This window comes from Paroedura picta, chromosome 16 (assembly GCF_049243985.1).
Source record: "Paroedura picta isolate Pp20150507F chromosome 16, Ppicta_v3.0, whole genome shotgun sequence".
Classification (NCBI taxonomy): Eukaryota; Metazoa; Chordata; class Lepidosauria; order Squamata; family Gekkonidae; genus Paroedura; species Paroedura picta.
This window is the reverse complement of record NC_135384.1, coordinates 6,217,871-6,242,834: the sequence shown is the minus strand read 5'-3', so window position 1 is coordinate 6,242,834 and position 24,964 is coordinate 6,217,871. Positions and strand designations below refer to the sequence as shown.

The following is a 24,964-nucleotide window of genomic DNA, read 5'->3' as shown; positions in this document are numbered from 1 at the left end:
GTGCATGCCACAAACCACGTGGAGGACGGTGAGACTTCTAGATGAGCCCGATGCAGGGAGACCCCCATGAGGCCAAAGCACAGAACTCAACTCCAAGTGATTCTGTGGGTGGGCAGTGGCTGGCCCTCAGCAGGGCCCTCCCACTACTGTGTGACCCGCTTAAGCTGGACGGGGTGCTCTTCTGTTGACTTGCTGGCCCGCTGCTGGACTCAGGATGCAACCAGAGCAGTGCTGGGGTCTTCCCCCCTCCTCTGACAGTTCCTCCCAGCTGGGCCTCAGCTCATCGCCTACCCCACGTGGAAGGGCAGGGCCCCAATTTGCCATTTGTTAGAAACCAATACATCCAGCATCACATTGACTCTGTTTACTACGGTGCAAGGGATCAACCACAAGGGAGGAGGGAAGACCATTGTCCTTGATGACACGGTCGTCCTCGTGAAGCTGATGCGCTCACGGCCCTTCCAGGCATGGGGTCTCATCTGGCGTGGCCATGCCCCTCATCCGTACTTTGCCAGCAGGGGCCTCTGGTTTGATGTGTCTCCCCCTAGGCCCTTCCTCCTGAGGTTCTCTGTTGGTTCACAATCCTCCCTCCTGTCCAGCCATTGAGGACATGGGGGTTGGGGTTGATAGAGGAGCGGGTTTTAAGCCATGTCTTTATTATTACGCTGTGGGAATACAGTGGTGCTGAGGGGAAGGGTCAAGGTTATACAGTGTCCTTAGCCGAGTATTCCGACTGGTCAGTGTCACTGTCCGAATTCTCTCGCCGAGGCTGGTCTTTCCGCCGGGTCACCTTGCTCAGGAACTTGCCTGACCCGCCTTGGCGGGAGGGGCAGCAGATCAGGGGCTGCGGGGCAGGGAGGGGAGGAAGTGAGAAGCTGGGCACAGCCCCAAAGCCCCCCTTCCCCCAGTTTGATGTCCAAACGTACTTTCTTTCTTGTTTCATGTTGTTGTTGTTGCCTTTGTAAAAACGACTATGGAGATTTATTTATTTATTTATTATATATTTATATGCCGCCCTTCCTGGTGGCTCAGATGCAGGGCAAGGCATGCAAAAAGTGTGAGGCTGAAGGGGGACTGCTCCTCAGTGGGAGGTCAAAAAGGCTATTGCTCTTTTGCATACATTCACCTCACCTGGGCATGGAATTCAGGTCACTGGGCAGATAATTTTGAATTTCCCACGTTCTACCGGAGGTTGGACTAGATGACCCTGGAGGTCCCTTCCAACTTTAGGGTTCTATGATTCTATCATTTATTTTTGTACTTACTTCATTTAAAACCCACTTTTCTCCCCCATGGGGAACCAGAGTGGCTTCCGACTTTCTCCCCGGCTCCATTTTAGCCTCCCAACAACAACCCTGCAAGGTGTGTTAGGTTGAATGTGTGTATCTGCCTCAAGGTCACCCAGCAAGCTTCTGCTTCTCCAGAACCCATTGCTGGGAAAAGGGTTTTATTTACGCTCCAGAGTCACCTGCATGCTCCACCAACGAAGGTGACCATTGCAGCTTCTGTCCCTTGGCAATTTGCAAACATTTAAAGTTTTCTCTTCCTGTTTCTGAGAGGTGCAAAAGGGCTGTGGGAGGTATAAATTCTGGCCTCGGGATGCCTTGGCAGCCTTCAGAGACTTTAGGGAGCCTTTTCTTCTCTGCTCACAAGTGATTCTTGATGCCGGCTGGGCCAGAGGAAGAGTTCTGCAACTGGCTGACCTAACTGCAGCGGGAGAACATTCCCCAACTATTCTTGCCTGGACCGCAGAATGACGGATCCCCTGGCTCAGATATTTTTCCTCCCTCAGCCTTGCAGACCCCTACACTCTTTGTTTTCTGGTCCCCACTAGGGAAAGCCTGTCCCAGTTGACTGGTGCCGGGTAGTGTGCTTGCAGCCACAGACCTCCCTCCTCCCGCTGCCTCCTGTCCCTCCATCCCTGGCTTCCTGAGGCTGGTTGCTTGGTACCTGAATCGTGCTGAGGTCCTTCTCCGACACTAGCGGGGAAAGTCCCTCCATGCCAGCGGAGGGGGACCGCCTGGGCGAGCGGCGACGCTGGGTCACGTACGTGCCCCCCATCTGATCCTCCAGAAGAACCGTCTCCACCTGGGGGGGGGGAGAAGAGAAGGAATAGGAGCCACAGAGCTTTGGAAGGGGTTACAGGAGTGGCGGCAGCAGACCCTTTAGGGCTCAGCACTCAGTCGTACGAACTGGAGCTGTCATCCAGTAGAACAAAGCATAAACCGAGCCACAGGAGACAGGTAACAAAAACACAAGCAGCGCAGAAGTTACTGTGTAAACATTAATACCATTAAACCTTGGCAACACCTTGAAGAGATCTGGGCCCTGTTTGAGCTATCGTAGTTCTGCAGGGCCTGCAAAATACTTCCACAGGGCCTGCTAGCAGGGGCTCATGGGCATTGTAGTCCATGGACATCTGGAGAGCCACAGTTTGGCCACCCCTGCTTTAGACAGTGCCCACTGGTACATCAGCAAGTAACTTCTTTAAAAAGACATTTCCCTTTTTGCTTCTACGCAGCGTGAGAATGCCTCTCCCAGGTCTTGCCATGTTAACATCTGTCATAATTTTGGTTTTGGCCCTCAAATCACAGCTAACTCATGGGGCCCCAGTAGGGTTTTCAAGACGGGGGACATTTTGGCGGTTTGCCATTCCCTGCCTCTGCGTCACTGCCCAGGCCCTGGAGGTCTCCATCCAAATACTAAAGTCCAAAGCTGGTAGGGAAAGAGAGTCAAAACAGTTCGCAACTAAGTTTTAAAAAATTACAAGGATTTGATGCAGCTGCTCTTTCCACCCATGGAAAGCAAGGTAACCATGAACATGCCTCCCCCACCCCGCTGCATAATCTAAGGGGAAATTAACTGTCTAGTTGGGGCGGTGGACACATACCTGTTTGTGGCGTGAGGGGTTTCGCCCTCGAATCTGCAGAGACCGGCTCTCCTCTTCGTCAGTCACATCCTCATCCTGCTATGGGGGGGGATAAAAGAGAAAGATGGGTTGAGTGGCAGAGATGTGCCTCCCCCTTTGCCACCATATTCTGGGATGTCTAGCATGCAGGGAGCTTCTGGCCCCCTTAAAGGGTTGGCCAACCACCAAGTGGGGACAGTTTATCTCCAAGTTGCAAAGATCGGTTAACTAGATTCTAGGGTATTCTACCTTGTTAAGCACCCTTCCCTTCCCTGGTGGTGTTTGGGGAGATGAGGGATATTCCGCAAGGTCCAACGCCGTAGAGTTCACCTTCCAAGGTGACGGTTTTCTCCAGGTGAACTGACCTCTGTCACCTGGAGATCAGGTGTAATAGCGAGCGATCCCCGGCTGCTACCTGGAGGCTGATCACCTTATATGGCTTCCGGGATAATGACTCTTCCCATATTCACTCACCGTTTCACTGACGCCTGGGGAGCGAAATAAGCGCAATTCATGACCCCCCCCTAGAAAACTGTCCTCTGACGTGTCTGGCCTGGAAAAAAAGAGGGCAAGAGATCAGAAGGGACAAAGTGGAGCTCAAGATGACCTCAACCAGCTCCATCCCTTTCTTCTCCGGATCACTCACGGGCAACTGCATTCGGAGCTGGGGCTGAGATCCCTCCGAGCCGAGGATCCTGGCTTCCACTCCAGGACGGGGTGCAGAAGGGCTGCAATGCGACCATAGGTTAGTTTAAGAGTCCAGCAGCCATGACCGAGAAGAAACAGGTAGAAATGGGCGAGACTAAGTGGACAATCGCCAAGGGGATATGAACCAGCTGGTTAGCTTAGTCCATCCTTTTCCACCTTTTGACCATGGAGGAGACCCTTCAATAAATTTCCAGGCTTCGAGGAGCCCTGGAAGGGATGTCAGCTGGCCACGCCCCCAAATATGTCACTGGAAGTGACATCACCATCTGCGTTAACAGGCGGGGGGGGGGAGACAGGAAGTGGCTTGAGGCAGGAATAGACCCTTCTCAGGCGGTAGTTGATGTGAAAGGCCTCTGCCTGAGACCCCGGAGATCTGGGTAGACAACCCTGACCGGGGGTCTGATTCAGCTCAAGGCAATGTCTTGCGTTCAACAAACTCAGGGAAAGGCGGTACTTTTCTGTAGAAGGAAGGCAGGGAGGCTAAGTTGCTTACCGCTTTCTGTACGACGGACGATGGTGCAGAATTCGGAATAGGGCATGGGGGGATGTGACATGTGTTGAAAGAGCCCCTGATAGTCAGGGAGACTCAGCAGTCCCAGGAGCCTCTCGCACAACGCTCGTGCCGCTATGTAGCTCAGCTGGGCCTGGCCCAACGATTGCTCCGCCTGGAAACAAGCCAGCTGAAGAAGAAGGCAGGAAATAACATCACACAACCTCCCCTGGCTTGGAGTCCTACGTGCAAGCTGGTATCGTACACGAGAAAGCTGCTGCGTTCAGCTTGGCGTCGTGGTTAACAGCGGCGGCTTCTAATCCGGCTAGCCGGGTTTGATTCCCCGCTCCTCCAGATGCAGCCAGCTGGGGGACCTTGGGCTAGTCACAGTCCTGATAGTGCTGTTTTGACCAAGCCTCACCTCCCTCACAGGGTGTCTGTTGTGGGGAGAGGAAAGGGAAGGCGAATGTAAGCCGCTCTGAGACTCCTTTGGGTAGAGAAAAATGGCATATAACAACCAATTCCTCGTCCTCCTCCTCCTCCTAGGACAGACCATGCTTATAGCCATCCCCGTTGCTGCCCTGTGGATACCCTACAGCAGGAGTGGCCAAACTGTAGCTCTTCAGAGGTCTTTCTTCCGGGAGATCTCTGTAGTCGGGAGATGAGCTGAGGACTAGTCTTCAGGGGTGGGGGAAGCGTTGTTTCTGTTACCACTCTTAATATCAGAAAGCCACCTCACTGTTTCAAGGCTCAGAATATTTCCCTTCATTCACTCTGTTCATTACCCGATTTATGGCCCGGGAAGTACCTGTGCGGCCTTATGTGCTTCAACAGCCACCTGGACCATTTTGGCTGTGCCCGCGATGGTGTTCACGAGGAACTGTGCCGTGCCTTCTGATATCCTGGGCGTGATGCATGCTGGGGCAGGCTTGTCCGGATGGGAAGGGTTGTCGGATAGGAAGGGATGGGAAGGGTTGTCGGGAGATTCAGAGCTGTCCTCCATTTTGGGACTAAGAAAGAGAGAGGAAACAAAGATGGATTCTGCATAAAGATAAAATTGGGCGGAGGGGAAGCAGAGCTGGACCAAGAGCCTTCCAATTGCAGAGTCTATTTCGGAAAATAGCGCTTGAATGGCGACGCCTGAATAATTCTCACAAGGGACTGTGGCATGTTTTTTCCTGCACGCCTTCAAGTGGGCTGAAGTGGACAGTGCTTCTGAGCATGCACAAAGTGCCTTGACATTGTCAAACCCATATAGTTAGCCCTGGAAGCTAAACAGAGCAGCATGATGGACGTAGATCGAAAACCATCAGCCATTACTCTGGGAGGTCTCAAGGCCCCTCCTAGAGGTTGGTAACCGTAGTATTGGGAGGGATGGCACCCTCTTGAGAAGCCCCACGTATATACTGCTGCATGCACTAAAACATAAGGCCCTTGAGCCTTAAAAACAAGGAGGCCCATGCTTTCTGATTCTCAGAACCATCAAAAATATAGAAGCACGGCTCCAGTTTCAACAAGATATAAAACTGTTCGGTCCTTAGCTAGTTTCTCAAGATCGTGTTTCAAAAGGGAAGTCCAAGCTGAATGTGTTCTGGAAATAACTCAAGGGATAGTAAGAGAAGATAGTCACAAGGTGGCTTACGGGAGGATATGCCTAGCAAAAGAAGACCCCCCCCGGCCCCCCTCTCCAGCCTCATTGTTGACAGGCCCCTCTGCCTCCCCTGGATACAAACCGTCACCCCTCTACTGTAGGCCGAGATGCAACCAAGATGCTCTTAGTAGTCAACTGCCGGAGGATGCAGTTGCCATGGGAATGCTTCCAGGATCCCAGTTGCTAGGCGATGGAATTTCTTGTAATGCAAGAGGGCTGAATGTTTGAGAGCCGCAGAAGAGGGCAGATCCGCAGGACCTGATGCTTGTGTGTGGGGAACATGGTGCTTTGCAAAGAGGAGGAAAAGATGTCAATGAAAGCCGAACTGTTTAATGTCTCTCCAGCACTCCGCCGTAATTTTTCAGGTAACTGAAAACCAACACGTATTTAAATACGAACAGGAGGCACTTGGATCCAAGGTACTGCTAGGGCCAAGAACACTTCCTTACAGCCCCGAAAATCCAAGAGCCCTGGTCTAAGAAAATCAAACCCACTGATGAAACATAGATAGGGATGAGAAGATCAACAAAGGAATTTCTGGAGAGTATGCGGGTTTCAGAATGTAGTTGCTAGCATGCTAACTGGTGTCGGCTGCTCAGGGCACGTCACACCAAAAGCTCATCCGTTGGTGCCTAATTAGTTTTGACCTTTGAAACAGTGTAAGCCCTCGATAATGTATGAACCATTTGCTTCTGGATGGACTTTCCTGTATATCAAGAATCTCTTCTGAGGCTCTGCTCCAAGTTTATAGACGGGCGACGACTTGAGACAGCTAAGTCCCTGTGAGTGAGGTTCACTTTTCCCTCACGTAGAGTTTAGGCCTGCAGCAGGTGCTTTTGGAAGAGCCTCTACAATGTCCCAATTGCTTTAGTAAAAGGTAAAGGTATCCCCTGTGCAAGCACTGAGTCATGTCTGACCCTAGGGTTGATGCCCTCTAGCGTTTTCATGGCAGACTCAATACAGGGTGGTTTGCCAGTGCCTTCCCCAGTCATTACCGTTTACCCCCCAGCTGTGTGACTGGCCCAAGGTCAGCTATCTGGCCGCACGGGGAAGAATGGGAAATTGAACCCAGTTCTCCAGATTAGAGGCCGCCACCCTTAATCACGACACCAAGCTGGGGACTTATTTGCAAAGAATCTTATGTGATGTTTTGGGGGGCAGGAGACTGATTCAGATCTCTACTCTGCCATTAAATTTACCAGCTCACATTCAGGCCTGCCAGCTTAACCCACCTCACAGATGTATTGTGAAGAGCAACAAGACTGGAAAATGGGCAGGTGTCATACATCTTCCTGACCTGCGTGGGTGAACAGGCTAGGAGCTGTTTTGTTTGCAGCTTTGCAATCATGGAATTGTGGGGGATCCACCTGCCCCCTCACTTTGGCTCTTTAAGACAGCTGAAGATTATTTGACTCAGGATGGTATGTTTTGTTCTTATCGCAAATGGTGTTTTTTGTTCAGGGGTTTTATGCAATTCAGTCGTTTCTTAGTTAGGAAGCTGCCTTGAGTCTCAGAAGGCAGAAAAAGAGGTTAATAAAATAAGATAGCAGGTAGGAATATGGGGGACTGCGCAGAGATGGCAAAGAAACGTGCTTTCAGGCAATGACTAGGACCATGCATGAAGATCTCAATCCTGAGATAACTCGCTGTTCCCAGCCATCCCCCCCCCCCAAGCACAAACAGACAGAACACAACTTTGTAATAGTCAACATTTTTATTAAAAGATTTCTCGCCCCACCCCCAAATCTCTCCCACTGGTAACCTTCTACAGAACAAGCAATTCCATCTCCCCACGTTTTGACTCTCCCAAGGATGTCTGAATCTCCCCCGCCCCCCAATTTTTTTTTTAAAAAGTGTTTTTATTTTCTAATACATTCCATAGGACACATATGTCTAAGTTCCCCCCCAAAACATTTTTTTCTTCATATATAAAAAAGACATACTCACATACACACACTCACATTAGTTTGTAATCACCCACACAGAGGGAGACAGGAAAGGGGGAAGGGGAGGCCAAAAAATAAACAAAAATAAAAAGACTGGAAGAGGTAAACTGTACATGGGGGAAAGTTATGGCACCAAAAAACAGAAAGGTTTTTCTTTTTGTTTCAAAAACAAAAAAAAAAGTATTCTTATAATACATCAAGCCCCTCCAGCCCGAACCCTCCCCCCCCAAACCCCATTTCCCAAACCCAGGCAGGCAGATATCACTAAATGAACGTCTCCAAGTAAGAGGTCCTATTTTTCCTCCCCCCTCCCCCCCCCCACAGCTTGTTTAAAACACGTGGCCTTCTTCAATTTAGAAAAGCAACTGGAGAAAATGGGACGAGGGTTTGGGGAGAAGTCTCCTTTTGTTAGAAGTTTAAGACGTCTCATTAACATTTTGCCGATCACTGCCCTTTAGTGTGTGTATTGGGGGGGGATAATATACAGAGAGTATAATCTGGTGAGGAAAAGGGATTAATGGGGTAGTGGTGGGTGGTTTGAGGACACAATGAGATACCTCAGCTCTGCTACAGTATAAAAGCACTGCTTCCAGTTCCCCAAATGGAAACCAAAACCAAAGAAGTCTCAGAGAATCATGTCTTTCTCTACCTCAAGTCTCCCAGGGGTGGCCCAACTGTAGCTCTCCAGATGTCTATGGACTACAATTCCCATGAGCCCCAGGGGCTTATGGGAATTGCAGTCCATGGACATCTGGAGAGCCACAGTTGGGCCACCCCTGCTCTAGACTCTCCCATTACTGAAATAAATGTTTGGATTGAATGAAACGCCCCATGCCAGTTTCCTTGTTTGGCCCCCTCCGCTCTGGTTTCACTGGAGATCCTCCTTTCCCACGAGCCGAAAATGGATTTTGGAGCTATTCAAATTCCCCAAACTTGCTAGGAATACAGTTTGTGAGGGGACACTTTGGTTTCACATTTCTCCCCCTCTTTCCCTAAGAACTGCCTGTGAAAAATTGTACAGCTTCTTGAACGCACCTGCCATTTTAAAGAAATTGTCTTTTCCCTCTTGGTCTGAGGCAGACGTCCTTCTCTGTGACTTTTCAGATCCTAATTCTTGGCAAGAGGCAGGGAAATGCATGGCATTTCCTGAAGGGGGAAAAAAATCCCTGTACATGTAAAACTATTAGTTCAGGGAAGAAATAAGTATTTATAGGACACAAGGCTAGAAATTCGCTACCTGACACCTCATTTTCCAGTGAACGATACAGTCCAGAAATACTTTTACCTTTCATGAGTTTTAACTGTTTAACTCCAGGGCTGCTTTCGGCTGTCAGAGGAACACAAATCAACTTGCTTCCCATGACAGAGACCAAAAATTCCTTTCTAGGTTTTTTCAGTCTGGGCACCCACTCTGAATGAATTATACATCTCTGATTCCACAGCCCAAAACAAGGTTTTAAAGTAAATCGCCTTCCCCTGTAAGCATTATGGATGGAATCCCAAGGTTACCCTTCTGCAGAAGAGGGCTGTTGGGACCCAGCTTAGTGCTTTTGAAGTATCCAGTCTTGTTTCCCATGGGGGTTTCAAAACTATTTTGAGTGACTGATTTGCCTGCCCCCAAGACAAGTTTTGATTTCCAGTTAAGATGGGGAAACTGCTTGTGTCCACCAAAATTCCCATACGCTCCAAAAACCTTTGTTCTGCCACCTTTTCACCCCTTGTCAGAAACCAAATCTTGACCCAGTGCCCACAAGCTAAATTGGAAAGTTTTAAGGACGAAATGGGTGTTTAAAGCTTCTCCTTCCTCAACCAAGATCGTATTTTATTTTATTCTTCATCTCAGTTCACAAACTGTTCTCTACTTGCTCGTGGGACTCTTGGCCCTAACACAGATAAGGGGTAGCTTCTGGGGTAGAGGGCCGAGGGGAGCCGTTAGACGTTTTGAGGTCAGAAATATTGACTAGTAAGGGGCAGAAGAGAAAGCAATTGGCCCCTGAAATTGCAGGCTTATTATGAAAAAATTGACCCTGATCCCAAACCCTTGGCAAGCTGGGGGTTTGTTCATACTGGGTATTACGGCCAGAAACAGCATGGAGAGGGGAAAAGCCAGGGAAGGAACATGCATGGAGAAAGGAGATGAAATGAAGATGGCGCCTTATGGATGTGAATTCTGAACTAAAGAGACATTCTTGATTCCTCTGGATGCCCGTGTCTTGCATACACGAAGCCGTTCTCCAGAACTGCGGAGACTGAACTGAGGGCCGTGCAAGTTTCTTGCGTGGAACAAAAAAGAACCTTGGGTCTACGGAGTGGATAGCAAACCGTTTTCGGTGGGTGGTAAGGAAAAAGAAAGAAAAACGGTCTAAGACAGAGGAATCTTTGAGGAGGGACCAAGGATGAGGGAAAAGATGGCAACTCCACCGGCCTGGCCTCCTGGAGAGGTGGATTGCAGCTAGGAAATTGAATTCAAGCCTTAGCTCGGGGGAGCTGTGATTCAAAGCCCTTCAGGGTTTACAAGAGGAAGGGGATGTCTTTCTGCAGGAGGTGATGTAATACATCGGAGTATGGGTTGTTAGTAACGTTAGAAGATCCCTAGGCTGGCAGGGGCTTAAATCAACATGTTTTTCTTAAAAAACAAAAAAAGACACAGGAAAAAAAGGGCATTGTTTAAAATCTACATTCTGGTTCATGAGAGGAATGTGAGGACTTTTCTTTTTTTAATCAGAGGGGTGGGGAGTGGTATCGAGACAGTCTCAAGAGCTGGAGTTTGCCACGTCTCTCAGAAACATGGCGATGCAGGTAGAGGCCACAGCAGCCCGTGGCCATTTGCACGTCCCCCTCTCTAGCCAACGGATTGGCGACGAGGCAAGGACAGCTCCCGGAGTAGTGAATGTTCTGGAAACAGACTGGACGCTGCAATCTCTGCCTGTGTCTTTGGGCAGGACGGACACCCCGCCGTCCTCCTCGTAGAAGGGATGGGCAGCGTCTTCCTCGGTCAATCTGATAATTCTAGGCATGCACAGATTGGCCACCGTCGTTGGCAATCCTGGGCTCCCCCCTCCCCCGCCAGGCAAGGTCTACGCCTGTTGTTTCTCTCCGCCTAAACTCAGTTCAAGCAGCCACTTTGTAGGAGGAAAAGAACAAGCTCTCTTGACGGCTGCAGATCCTACTGCCTCCCATCGCGAGCTACGGTTGCGCCCGACTGAGGACTCTGGATTTGCAGCAATGGATTCTTCTCTTTCCCAAGAGTGGGGCTTGGGATTATTCAGCCACAAACAGGGGGGAGGAAAGATAAATTTAATCTTCACGGTTTTGGGTTGTTTTTTTTTCCGTTTGCCGTCTCTCTCCGTCTAGATTGTTGCAACGCTGGGGGGAGCGACGGCCCAGGATCGGGTATGCAAAAGCCGATCGGCGGTGGCCCATCCGCAGCTTTGGTGTCTCCTTCCATGTGGCGGCGAGGGGGACAGGAAACCGTGACCTGGGGGGGACGCGCCAGCTGCAGGCCAGAGGGCAAGAACTCAACCTCCCGCAGTCCCGCAGTCCGATCTTCTGTGGCTCTGCGCTTGCCAAGCTGGAGCAAGACAAGGACCACAGATGATGACTGAGGGGCTCCGGATTCACAGTGTCAGCCCTCGTCCGTCGCTTGAGGAGCCCCCCACTTTTCCTCCCCCTTTTCCAACAACCAATTCCCCCCCCCAATGCCCTCTGGCAAAGCGGCCCTGTTCTCTTCCCCATCACTTCACGAGTAAGAAAAGTGCGACCCATTGAGGATGTGGGAGGTGACGCTGGCTGAGCGGCTGATGCCCTGGTCCGACTGGCCGCCAGAAGCTGTGCGTCGCAAAGGCTGGGGGCTGTTCCTCAGCATAACCACATTGGAGCGCCCCCCCGGGGCGGATGACGATGAGGAAGAGGAGGAAGAGGGAGAGGAGGAAGGAGGGTGGAGCCAAGCGGAAGGGGGCGGGGCCAACATGGGCGGCTGCCTCCACGCGTGGGGGGCACCGGCCGTATTCTGGACACCGTGGCTCCAGTGGGAGCCGCTGCGGGGGACGGGGCGGGAGGGCCACGGCTGAGGGGGGGCAGTGTAGCCTTGGTTGAAAGCTTCGGCGGGGATGCCGGTGAGCGCCATATTGCTGAATCCCAAGCGCATGCTCTCCGAGTCGAAAGCCTCGATCTCCCGGGCCTGGCGCTCCAAGAGGCTCCGGATTCGATCGGAGCGCTCATTCTGCAGAGCGAGCATCTCTTCCTCGATCTGGAGTGGGACAGAAGGGACAAGAACGCAAGGGGTTAAAAAAAAATACATCTTTGGAGTGAAACAACAAGGACTCGTGGGTCTAAATCCAGGCCCACTAACCCGCAGTGTGAGAAACTCACAAAAGGAGCACCGTCAGATAAACGCTGACCTGTAAAGATAGATGAGGCTGAGAGAGTTCTGATGGGACTGCTCTGTGAGAACAACTCCAACAGGACTGTGACTAGTTCAAGGTCACCCAGCTGGCTGCATGTGGAGGAGGAGTGGGGAATCAAACCCAGCTCTCCAAATCAGAATCCTAATCTTTGGCTTACTTTTAGTTTTAGGACAAACTAAGTTGGGAGAGAAATGAAAATTTCTGGAACAGAAAGGGGGCTGCAGATCAAAGCCACCAGGGGAAGGAATCAAGATTGCTGGAACTTTTTGAGGGAAAGATACGCACTCTTTGCTCTAGCAGTGCTCGGCGGATGGATACACGCTGTTCAAGCTCTTTGATTTCTCGTTCGTGCTGTGCCTCGGTATGGATCTTGATCTTGCTCTGGTAAGCGTTCAGCAGCTCCAGCTCCTGTTGCAGCTGCATCCTTAGGACCTGGTACTCCGCCTCCTGCGTCTCATCCAACCGCAGCTGGGGGTGGAGAAACAAGAGAAGATAAGCACCAGGGACAAAGCCACAGAGCTGATCCCCCGGGTTCGATTTGCAATGGGAGAGCTCTTCTTTGCTCCTGAATTGCAAAAACGTGTCCTGCTTTGGAACGCTAACACTAGGATGATGCCAAGTTTTTAAAACTATAATAATATATTATATATAAACAAGGAATACAGCTTCTGCCTGCTAGGGCTCCTTGGTATTTTCACAGCAGCATGACTTTCCCCACTCCGAGGCTGGGAAAGATTTCCCTGTCCACTAACCTGTCCACCTATTTATGTTTTGATCCACTGACAAATCATCCTGAATTTCTGGGAGAATTCAACACCCGCCACAGATATTTTAGGGCAGTATTGTTGCTGTTTGGACTTGTTTTAGCCTGCCACTATTTCTTTAAATTAATTTTGAATTTAAGTCTTATCAGTTGTCATTGTGTACTTGATTGTCTTTTTGTCCACTGCCCTGAGCCAGCTTGCTGGGAGGGTGGTCTAAAAACATCATAAACTAAATTGTTGTATTTCTGGTTGCTGTAGCAGTCTGAAACCCACCAGGGGTAGCAAGACGGGGGTCATTTTTAAGACCCAACACACCATAGTTTGGATCCTGCAGAGGCATTTCAGAAACAAAACAGGAGGGGACTGATTCTCCCATCTAGCTTCAACCTCAATCAAGTTGACTTGCTAGAGCAATATAAAAATCAGTAAGGAAAATAAAATAAATAAGCTACCCGTCTGTTTCCAAGGTGGAAACTGAAACCCTCATTTCACCAATGGTTTAACTATTTTAACATTTTAACCATTATCTGTGTTTATTGAGCGTTGTGAACTGCTCCAAGACGGCAGGACTGATTGCAGCGGGTTATAAATTTAATAACAAATAAAACAACATTCCCAGGATTCTTTGGGAGGCAAGAGGGATCAAGCAGGATGGAACTGGCCCAGCACTACGACTGAAAAGAGCCACTTACCAAATTCCTCTGCTGGGTCCCCTTGTCAGTCCAAACAAGTTTGCTGGGCGCTGCTCGCTCGGCGCAAATAATCCTTCTGGGTTGCAACGGGCCACTCCTCCCCAGCCGCCCGCCCCGCCCACCAGAGGGGTACCTACAGCCTGCGTGGAGAGCATCTCGTTGATGCTGTGGTCATACTGCTCGGCGAGGATGGCCAGTTTGCGGGTCTGCTCGTCCTTCAGGCGTTTGAGGATGCCCTTGTGCTCGCTCTTCGGGGTGGTCTCCAAGAGATGGTTGCGGAGGGCCTTGTACTGCCGCGTCTGGATCTTGCAGGTGTCCTGGAACTGCTTTTTGATTTGCAGTTCCTTGGACTGGAGGGGGTCGAGGAAAGAGGAGAGGGAGACAAAACACAGGACGAGCCCGAGAGACCGGAGGAGGATGGCGAAGGGACAAGAGAATGAGAAAAGGAAGAGGGGATAGCCAGGAAGAGGGGGGAGAGAAAGACAGAGAGAGAAAAAAGAGACAGGAGCACGTGTTAGACAAACGACTCCCACCAGGAAGGGGCTTTGGTGGGGGCCCAGCCTTTCTCAACATTTTTACCATCGGGAAACCCCTGAAACGTTCTTCCGGCTTTGAGAAACCCCAGAAGTGACACAATCGTGCAGAATAAAGTTGGGAAGTAGAGCCCCTCCCCTTCCCACCCCCTCCAGGCCCATCATTGGCCGTTTTGGGAGGGAAGGCAGGCCAATGGGACCATATACGGTCATATCACCCAATAACTTTTTAGCAATTTTTTTTTAAATATAAAAATGTATTAACTGACTCTTGGTTTGGTGTAGGACAGAAGGTGCTGGAGTCTCTGATCAAAACCTCAGCTCCGGGGCTGGCCTGTCAGAGGTTTAAAATTTTGAAGATTGGGCAGGAAAAGAATGGTGTCAGATACCTTTATAAAATAAGGAGGGAGAGGAGGAGGAGCTGAGATGGCCGCACACAGCGGTCAGGCTTAAAAAACTGCAACCTCAGATTTTCTCAGCTGGCACCAGCAAAAACTCAAAGTTTTCAGGAGGAGACCTCCCCCCCCCCCCCCAGAGGGATGGCAGAAGTTCACCGACCCACATGGTGTTTAATGTGTCCTTCCCCCACATCAGCATAAAATCTGGAAAGGGATGTTCATGCAGGTTTTGCAGTAATGCAGTGTATGCCATTTTTCTGGGGTTCGAGGAGATGAAAGGCTAGCCCTAGAGAATTTGGTGCCAGTGGCAAAAGAACTCAAATCCTTCCTCCTGCTCCCCCACTGAGGTGGAGAGAAGGGAGTCTGGCATAAAGCCTCACAACAAACAAGGAAGTGGCTCTGTTTCATGCCAGTGTGCCACACGTGATCCGTGGATATGTTTAATGCCGCCCCAAAATTCTGCTCCCTGTGGCAGACTTCTTAACCAAGCTGAGCTGCTGCTCAGAATATTCTTATGAAAGCCCAAGGAAAGAATTGGGAATGTTCAGTCTGGAGAAGAGAAGGTTGAGAGGGGACACGATTGCTCTCTTTTAAGTATCTGAGAGGTTGTCACTTGGAGGGCAGGGAGGGGTTCCTGTCAACAGCAGAGGAGGTTTAAACCAGCTAAATACCAGGGGGGAAAAATTCAGAGTAGTTCAGCAGTGGAATGGGCTGCCTAAGGAGGTGGAGAGCTCCCCCTCCCTGGCAGTCTTCAAGCAGTGGCTGGACAGATTACCTTGGATGTTTTAGGCTGATCCTGCACTGAGCAGGGGGTTGGTCTAGGTGGTCAGGATGCCCCCTTCCAACTTGATGATTCTGTGAAATGAATGCTTTTTCAATGCTCTTTTTAATAGGCCTGAACCAATGAGAGGGTCAGTGTCACTTGGATTCCAAGCTTATTTATTTCCTCTTGGATTCAGGAGTCAGGCTGTGTGTGTGGAGTGGGCCCTCAGTGTTGAAAAAATTAAGAAAAGCATGGGGGGGTGGGGGGGGGTGGGACAAGAAAATCTGCCAACTGATTTCCTTAATTCCTGCACTTATGTTTTCAATGCTTTTACGGACATTCTAGCTTTCGCGAGTGCAGAGAGTTGTGGTGGAGGGCTTGTTCAGAAAGTGAAGTAAAACTCAAAGCAGGTAGCTGCATTTGAACTTGGAACCCTTTAGAAACCAACAGGATTTCCAGGGTGAAGGTTTTTGAGAGTTAAGACTCCATCTGTGAGATACCAAAGGGAACTTTGACTCTGAAAAGCTGATAACTTCCAAAATCTTGTTGATTTCAAAGGAGCTGCTGGACTCCAATCAAGCTGCTCTGTTACAGTCCAATATGGGCATCCTCTGAAATTACCTTCACTGACGGCACATAGAAAAGAAAAGCCATCACATCTCCCATTTAGGTGCTAAAAGACAGATTCTCAATAATTTAAATCTGCCAGTGGGGTGTGTGGGAGAATGTGTGGGGGAGTCATATTGGGGTGGGGGTGAAAACAGACTCATGGCCCAGCGCCTAAGCTTACACAGTGCCCCCTTGTATTAAAACTGTCAGAAATGAACCAAATCAAACTCAAAACTCAGAATACAGCAGTGGTGCATTGTGGTGCAGAATTTTTTTTTCTTTTTATTATTATTATTTGTTTTGCTCTTCAAAATTTCACATGCATCCACAAACACGGAAGGGAGAAATAAATAAACCACAAATTTAAAAACACCTGCCCCCTCAAAATGGGAGAAATAAATTAAAAAATATTTAATAGAATTTTGTAAAAATAGGCAAGAAGGCGAGGCAAAACCACAACTTAAAAAAAATGGGGGGGGGGGGAGGGAGGAGGAGAGAAATACAAGTACACTATTGAATGGACAAAACAGAACCAGTACTGAGAACAAATATGGCCCAATGGTCAGAGGAATGCTAAAAAAGGTCCATGGAGAAACAAAACTGGAATAAATAAAAGAACACAGGTGAACCAAAAAGGGGAGAAATCCAATGGTGTGCCAAATGCACTAATGGATCTACAATCCAGGAACACATAATAATGGATGAATAAAAGGGAATAAAAACTAAAGGGACAACCTCAGAAAGGTTAAAAAACACGTGATAACACTGTTGGATTAATAAAAGCTATGAAAACAAACAGATATAAATGGGAAAGAAAAATAAATTGGCAATCAGATATGCAGAAAATAGGTTCCTTGTGATTTTACTATTCGGATCAGGGTCTTGAGGTGTTTAACAGACAAAGAATGAAAAAGAAGGGAAGCAACCCCTCTCCTCCCCCCAAAAAGCCCCTAGCTATGCCTGTCACTCTCTGAAAACTTGCAGGATTTTATCATTTGGGGTAAAAAAAAAAAAAAAGTAAATTAGCAATTTTTTTTGCCAATTTGTTAGTGCATTAGCTATAAATAACACAGGAAATAAAAGCATACGTATATTCTAAAAATAAAAAGCAATTCCAGTCACAGACTAGTTATGCAGCAGTCTGTTCTTTAGTGTTTTGACGCTTGCCTGATTAGAAAGAAAATTTGTTCAGTAACACTTTTAACAGGCAGGACTGCAATCAGCACAGGCACTCAGGAGGCTTTGGGGGTTACACGGAATTCTTCGACATGGCTGCTGCTTGCATGGAAAGAGAAGCCATCTAAGGAGAAAGCTTCTGCAGCCACCATCTCACGATAAAGGGGGGGGGGAATCCAGAAGCTCTAGGCCTCAGCTAAAGCAATTCAGGGCCTCTTTGCACATAATCCTGTAAAGAGAATCTAAAATTTCATCTTCAGTTACTTGCAATTCCAATACTTTCCAATTCTGACAGATAAAGTGTTTCTTGACATGCAAAGTGTGAGAATTCCAGGCAGATAGGCAGCAAAGTTTTTTTTGGGGGGGGGGGGGGTGAACAAATTTAAGGTCTTTTCTGAGTATACTGAATAAAAAACAATCTGTGAAAACCGATTTTTTTTGCCTCTATAATGCCTGATGGGGACCATTATAGTCAATGGTTCTCATAGGGTATAATTTAGAATCAGTCCAGAGGTATCTGGAGATCTATTGAGGCTGTTTTTGGAGGGAGAGGCACCAATATGCATTTCACCTGTTACAAAAAGATTGTGAGGGCCTCTAATTCTAAGGGCCCCCAAAGAAGGTGCCCCCATCCTCCATTGCTTTCAATGGAATGGGGGAAAAGGCATTTAAAGGGAGCACAGTCCCTTTAAATGCCTTCTGCAAACACGGTCTGCAAACCCTTTAAATGCCCTTTAAATTCAACTATCCCGCCATCCCAAAAAGCTTGAGTATTTTGGGGATTTTTCGGGGGCAGCTCTGGATAGCAGAAATTCAGCCCCAATTTATATCTGGCAGAAAAGTATTGTTCGGCTCAGAAATACTGAATGCAAGTGACATTAATACAATGTAAGGTATCTTATATTTTCTGACAGCTTTCCTAAATCGGAAATCGCCTCAAAGAAAAGAAAAATGCAGCTTCTCCCCGCCCCAATTCGCAACACGTGGTGTTCAAGTTTCTCATTTTCAACCACATAAAAGCAAATACTAGCTTGCCCACTGTGCTTTAAAGTGAGCAACTGCATATTTAGTGGATTTCTCCCATTTTCAGTCAAATTATAAAAATATACATCTCCGCATTAGCTTCCCTTCCTCTTCCCCACAAAAAAAAAAAAATGGTTTGATATAAAATTTACAAAAAAAAAAGGTCACGAACATACACAAACATGGTCAGGTTGAAATATATACATTCAAGGCAAAACAAAAAAAAATGAAGTGAAAGGTATATTACAAATAGGGTGGAAAATGATAAATATATATATTTATAAAATGTATAATATATATATATATATATGGGAACGGCGAAAGAATCACCCAGACCTGATTAACCCCTCAGGAACTGGAAAGTGTCCAAGTTCTTAAAATACAAGTGCCCTTAGTCTTATACATTTCCCTACCAAATGAAACAAGGGGCAGTATTATGTGGAATACGGCGGGGAAGGGGGGAGGAGCAGATAGGGATTCTAATGTGGATCCTTTGAGGACAGAGGGCAACGAATGGGCACCCGGATAAATGCCCCAGTTTCACCGCCTTCTCATCTCCTCCCCCCTATTAGAATAAGTCATTTAAGTGGGCGGAGACCAAGCCAGCCCACCCACCCCCTGGCCACTCTTCAGGACGTCAGGTGACTCTTTCCTCGTTAGGATAATGAACACACAACAATGCCTCACTCCTCCCCCAATCTGTAAAAAAGACCCCAAGGAGCTGGCATGTTTTTCCCACCCGCCCAAATACAACCCCCCCAAAAAAGTATTCCCCTTCCTGGGGAGGGGGGGGGGCTTGGCATTAAGACTTCCATTTGGCTTCTTTCAGTGGCTCATCTTTTCTTGCCCATTACTGGCAAACCCCCCCCCCCCAACACTGCACCATGCAGGGTAAGTAGCAACTTTGGGAGTCAACACCGGCTGGCCCTGCCCAAACTGTGTTTTTGCCACGCACAGGCTTCACTGGAACTGGCCAAAGAGTCATTTCACAGTTTTAGAATCGGGTCAGGCAAGTCACTGCACGGCTGCCCCTCCCGAGCACCCCACCGAGGGGTGCTTATCTCCACGGTCTCCGGGCCTGTTGCGCTGCCTGCCCCCGACTTCTCCTACTGCTCAGCCTGGCGGACCCCCTGGAACGGCCTCTCGGTGTGGCTGCCCGCGCTGCCAGGCGTGGGATACGGCTGGGCCTCTCCTCCCGCAGGACACGCAGCCCCTTGAGGCAGTGCAGGGCTGCCGGGGGCAACTGGGCACAGATCACCTCGGTCAGCAGCTTGTTGAGCTGACGGACGGGTTTGGCGAGGAGGGCGGTGGCCTTGCGGTGCCAGGGAAGCGGCGGCAGGCGCTGGCGGGACAGCACGGGAATGCGGCTGCGGAAGCCCCCTTTGTTGGTCTTGGGGAAGAGGCGGAACAGGCCCCGTTCGCTGACCAGCCCCAGGTGCTGAAGGATGCGGAAAGCCGGGCGGGGGAGACGCAGCAGAACGAGGAGCCAGAAGCGCCGGGCGCGGCGGGGGAATCCTCTCAGGCTGCGCCTCGCCATTGCTCCCGACAGGTAGAGGGGAAGGAAGAGCCAGGGGGAGGCTAAAAGATAGGAAGCCAGGAGGATGACGGGAACGTAGAGACGCCCCCTGTTGGCACTCAGGCCGACCACCCCTACTGCCCCGGCCATTTTGGCCAGGAGTAGGAAGGAGGCTCCGGAGAGGAGGAAGACGGAGTGCAGCAGAGTGTAGGTGACCCCCAGGCCCACCAGCGCTCCTTCGAGGGCCAGAAGAATGTCCTGAAACCCTCCACCCTGGGCCCACAGAGCAGCTAGAAGCAGGAGGAGAGTCAGGGCGCATGGATAGGCGGAGACCAACAGGGCCAAGGCCACACAGAGGACGTGAGGCAGAACAGCGGCCACTGGAGGGGGGATAGAGCGGGCTTTGGCGGCGCACTGCTGACTGTAGGAATCTTCAGGGGATGGACAGCCGTCCGCAGGGCCTCGGAGGGCCCCCTCTTCCAAGATGGGAGATAAGGAATTAGGGTACAAGAGAGCTTCGCATCCAAACGGATCCAGCTGATCGGCTTCTTGCCCATCAGGCTCGGGGATACCTGGGCATCCCCGGGTGGTGGACGGAAACTCCACCCCTTCTCCGTATTGGTCCACCCCCTCGAGGAATTTTGGCATTAGTCCTCGATCCCCAGGTCCCTCCTCATAGATCTCCAGCTGCTTCAGACTCGCCCCAGGGAAACCGAGGGCCTGGCCTTCTCGACTACGGAGATCTAGACCTTCGCTGTCATCCCTGTCCAGCCCGAGGCAACTCTGCCTCGGTCCCGCAACCACAGCCTCCTCACTCTCTGGAGTGCCATCTGCCAGGCATTGCCAATCGTGCCCTACGTCTCCGGAACGCCTTGATCCCGACACCAAAATCGCCCTGCTCTGCTCGCCCGGATCTAGACCCCTCGCCTGCAACCAGTCTAGTTCAAGACCCTCTGCTTCCACCTCCAAGTCATCCTCATCAAGCCCGTACTCTGCAGCCCCCTGCTCGGGGGACTCTTCCTTTGGCTCCGGCACCTCAGCTTCCAAGGCACACTTCCTTACGAGATCGGGACGTGAGATCCTGGAGCCTGCTACGTCAGCACCGCCCTGGGTGGGCTCCAGAACCTCTCTAGCGTGTTCGCATTGACCCAGAGCATCGTAAAACGGGCTGCCTGTCTCCAGAACAGCGGCTTCGCGTCCTCCTGGGTCTAGGTGCCCGCCGTGCACACATTCCAATTCCGCATCCCCCCAAAGTTTTTGACCCCCAGTCTCGTAAGCATCTGGATGTGGCCTGCCCTGCTGTTCCTGGAGGGACGCTAAACCTCCAGCCTCGCGTCTGTCCATGCCTAAGACCCCCGGGTGCCCCTGTTCTGGCTCCAGAACCCCCACATCCTGCCCTTCAGGGCAACACTGGTGGCAAGGCGGTGTGTAGGTAGCACCTACTTTGAGGCTCTTGGGCTGCTGCCGGACCTCCATGGCATGTTTCTGGCGGAGCTCCTGTTCGCGGCGCTTGTTGTACTCCAGCTGATTGGAGAGCTCTGTCTGGTGCTGCAGGCGGGTCAGCTCCGTGCGGGTGCGCTGGACAGTGTGCAGGTGGCGGAATTCCAGCTCCTGGGTGGACTCGTGCTGGCGCAGCAGCATGGCGCATTCCAGATCCTTCTGCGTCTGCTTTTTGTTCAGCTCCTGAAGAAGCCGAGAACAGAGAAGCGTCAGAAGGAACGAAGCCGTGAAGGTTGACCCTGCTTATCCTCTGGGTTTAATCTAAACGCTTCCAATGGGTACATTTTTCTTACTGGCCTGAGAAGAACCATGCGGCTGCTGCTGCACTTTGCGCTGTCCCAGTGTCAGGGGCTGCAATTTTATGGAAAGAATCTGGCACGGGAGGCAAGATTTGGCATACTGGGAACCTCCTTCCCCCAGAGCAGGCCTCCACAGAGACAGCACAGACCAGGGGTGGTCACGTGCGGGCAAGGGCTTATGGGAATTGTAGTCCATGCACTTCTGGAGAGCCACAGTTTGGCCACCCCTGGCATAGACACATTTTCCAAATCCATTAATATTTTTAAAGAAATACATAGAGGAAGCTAATTTCTACTACGAAAAGAGCTTGAAAGTGTCTGGACAATGCCCATCACGACACCGTGTTACCCCACTCCTAGTGTCCGATCCCTCCCCCAAACTTCCTCATCCCCCCACCCACAAGTGCCACCCAAACTGCGGCTGCTGGTTCCAATTCTACCGAGGTTATGGCATCCTCAACCACCCGAAAGGGCAACTGAAGAAAGTGGGATATGCTCCTCGCCTGGTGGGATATGCTCCAACCCCCCCCCCTCCTCCTGTGGCCCCGGCCTTTCAGTCCCCACCTCTCGCAGCAGGTCTTGGTCCAGGTTGTGGCGGGCGAGCAGCATCTTGCGCTTGTACTGGCGGCACTGCAGCTCAAAGTATTGCCTCTGGCGGCGCAGGAGGTTGGCTTCTTCCTCAGCCTGGTAGTGCTGCATGTTCTCCTTCTGCCTCAGCAGCCACTCCTGCTTCTCCCGCTTGGGCGTGCTCTGGTTCTCCTGCAGCTCCTGGGAGGCAAACGAGAGCGGGCGGTCAGATGTGCGAAGCCGGCTGCCGTTATGTCAGGGAAGAGGATCTCCCTGCGCCCGTGAAGGAGAGACTAGCAAAGGCTACATGTGGTGAACACTTAAGTGTCACTTTTACAAGCACGAGCTTTAAAAAGAAGCAAGGGGCAGAAAAGTGAGACGAGGGATCCTCTCCGTGAGCAATAGCTGAGCTTGTCCAAATTGCTCCCCTTCAATCTGAGCGAGGAATTGCCGAACAGTGGCTAAGGGGGGGCAGCCTAAGAGCAGAGCACCAATCCTCCTGGATGAGAGACGGAAGAAACTAAGTTCTATGTCAGGGGTAGTCAAACTGCGGCCCTCCAGATGTCCGTGGACTACAATTCCCAGGAGCCCCTGCCAGCGAATGCTGGCAGGGGCTCCTGGGAATTGTAGTCCACGAACATCTGGAGGGCCGCAGTTTGACTACCCCTGGTCTATGTGGTGATGATGGATGAAAGTTTGGGGAACGGTTCAAGGGGCTACCTGCAAGTGTCAGATAGAGACTGAGATGGAAGCTCCATGGCAGATGATCTGACGTGCGCAGGCTGCTTGCAGCTGAGGAACAGTATTATCAGCGTGTTCATATATATCATTCAGAAGCCCTGTCCGGGTTACTGTTACGTGCAAGGAAGAGGTACTGCAACAGTCACATCTGGCCAGAAAAGCCGGTGAGTGAGAGAACTCCGTGACAAAGTCACTGATTTGATTGTTTATATTTTAATGGGAACTGTTAAATGTTAGATGCTGAATATTCTACACTTTGAAGATGGCAGGAGTGCTACATCTGCCCCAGAATCTCTTCCGGACCTTTTTTTGCACTATGGACTGTCCTGGAGAGCCCAAGGAAGCCCAAGGCCGTCAGATCTCGAAGCTAAGCAGGGCTAACCGTTAACACCACACAGGCGCTACCTCTTTGAGCTGTTCCTTGCGTAGCTTATACTGGCGCTTCTGGGATTCCAGCAAGTTGCCCAGTTCCTTCTTCTGCTGGCCCAAGATGTGCTGCTGGAATTTCTTCTCCTCGGCCAGGGCAGCTTTGGCCTGCAGAAAGAAATGTGGTCCCCAAAGGAACAACGGATGAGCAGGAGATTGCCCAGTCCTGCACAGATTCTGCAACTCCAAATAAGTCTAGAAAGTTGAGCAACCAGCAAATCGTTTTAGTCTCGGTAATTTAGCCAAAAGGTTTCTAGGCCTTATGTTGGTGGAGACAGGCTCACAAGGAAAGCCATGGGAATGGGGGGGGGGGGAGAGGTTGGGGAGAGCTTCCCAGTGGAGAGGAGCTTCAGTACCTTGCACAGATCCTATGCTATTTAATGCTATTGTTTTATTGGTTTGTATACAATTCACCAGGTTTTAGAGAGGAAATGATTTTCTAAAAACAAGCCAGCTGGTGCAGGAAACAAAAGTCAAACCAGGGGAGCCAAAGTTTAAGACAATAGAAGAAGAAGAGTTGGTTCTTATATGCCACTTTTTTCTGCCCAAAGGAGACTCAAAGCAGCTTACATTCACCTTCCCTTTCCTCTCCCCACAACAGACACCCTGTGAGGGAGGTGAGGCTGAGAGAGCCCTGGTATTACTGCTCGGTCAGGACAGCACTACTGGGGCTAAATCCGCAGATACCCCACAACCTGCCTGGAGCTCCTCCTCCTTGCCCCGGGAGGCCTGAGGCTCTCTGCCTCCTGTCGCGCCTCCTTACAGATCCCGCCACAACCCCTCTATGCCCGACTCCTCCTGCGCGGGTCCCCTCTGCTCACCTCCTTCTCGAATATCGCCTGATGCTTCTTGGCCAGTTTCTCGGCCTCTGCAGAGAAGTTGTTGCGGTGGGCCTCCAGCTCCTTGTCGAGGCGCAGCTGGTGCTCATCCAGCTCGGCCCGCAGCTTGTTCTCCAGCGCCAGCAGCTGCTTTTGGTGCTGGCGCCGCATCCGCTTGTAGCCGCTCATCTGGTCCCGCAGTGCCGAGTCTTGTTCGTGCTCCTGAATCTGGCGCGTCACCTGCAGAGGGCCAGGAATTTCTTTGCTTACCTGCATTCTGAGCGACAGCAGGCGGGAACTGGACAGGGTTGGGGTTTTTTTTGTATACGAGGAAGGGAGGAGGGTATAGTTCCATGGCAGGGCTTCTGCTAGGCATGCGGAAGGGTGGCCCCACCATCGCCAGAGAAACAGACGAACAAAAAGCATCAAGGTCATCAGTGAGGTCAAAGTTCTCTGGCTGAGAGGCCCATTTCAGGATACCTTCCTCCACTGATGGAGAAGACAAAACCTTGGCTTCTCTCTCGCGCTCTCATGTTCCCCACCTCCACCCCTTGGAACACGAGGGCATATCTAAGAACCCGGAACGTTTATACATTTTAAAGAATACATTAGATTTTAAAACCATATCTGTATGCTTAGCCCCCAGAGACTGTTGCCAGAGATGGGTGGTCTAAACCAATCAACTGTCTTGATAGATCAGATTCTAAATGGAAGAGAACCATATTAAGTATCTGAGACCAATAACAGGTCCTTTGGTCCATGAATATGCCATGAGTATGCCTTCCACTTTCTACGTCTGTATCTTCTGCTGCTTTTTCGCTCACCCCTGTGTGCTGCAGTGCTACATCCCACTGGATTCTCAGTCTAACCAGCAAAGAATTTTACTGACAGATCTAGCAGAACTGCAGCAACACTTCCTCGTCTAGAAGATCGTTCCTCAGCCCTGCACTCCCTGCAGCGTTCAGACAAGGGCTAAGGGCAACAAAGACTGAAGCTCATTCCGTTGAAGCAGGACTCCAATCTCCACTCA

At 50.4% G+C, this 24,964-nt stretch overlaps 2 protein-coding genes and 1 long non-coding RNA gene across 6 annotated transcripts in view; all 3 read right to left on the bottom strand.

Annotated features, from left to right (window-relative positions):
* Nucleotides 1-639: 639 nt before the first annotated feature.
* LOC143826140 (uncharacterized) lies at nt 640-3,480 on the bottom strand. Its single transcript, XR_013227009.1, has 4 exons — nt 3,383-3,480; nt 2,891-2,968; nt 1,951-2,088; nt 640-844 (listed from the first exon to the last, which is right to left on the bottom strand). It is a non-coding gene; the product is annotated as an uncharacterized LOC143826140 (long non-coding RNA).
* A 70-nt stretch (nt 3,481-3,550) lies between these two features.
* LOC143826626 (uncharacterized) lies at nt 3,551-5,776 on the bottom strand. Its single transcript, XM_077315468.1, has 4 exons — nt 5,749-5,776; nt 4,915-5,116; nt 4,110-4,296; nt 3,551-3,636 (listed from the first exon to the last, which is right to left on the bottom strand). The coding sequence occupies exons 2-4, from the start codon at nt 5,107-5,109 to the stop codon at nt 3,551-3,553; spliced, it is 468 nt and encodes a 155-aa protein (XP_077171583.1). The 5' UTR covers nt 5,110-5,116; nt 5,749-5,776.
* Nucleotides 5,777-7,452: 1,676 nt separating this feature from the next.
* The window catches only part of TAOK2 (TAO kinase 2), a 35,742-nt gene continuing 18,230 nt past the window's right edge, over nt 7,453-24,964 (bottom strand). For 3 of the 4 annotated variants that reach the window (XM_077314517.1, XM_077314515.1, XM_077314516.1), the window contains exons 14-17: nt 23,938-24,174; nt 23,096-23,224; nt 21,947-22,150; nt 17,408-21,266 (exon numbers count right to left, since the gene is read on the bottom strand). In XM_077314517.1, coding sequence (XP_077170632.1) covers nt 19,125-21,266; nt 21,947-22,150; nt 23,096-23,224; nt 23,938-24,174 — 2,712 coding nt within the window. In that variant the 3' untranslated portion in view covers nt 17,408-19,124. Of the gene's footprint in view, nt 11,953-12,394; nt 12,578-13,702; nt 13,916-17,407; nt 21,267-21,946; nt 22,151-23,095; nt 23,225-23,937; nt 24,175-24,964 lie in introns of those variants that run through there. The other variant, XM_077314518.1, reaches the window with a different exon arrangement.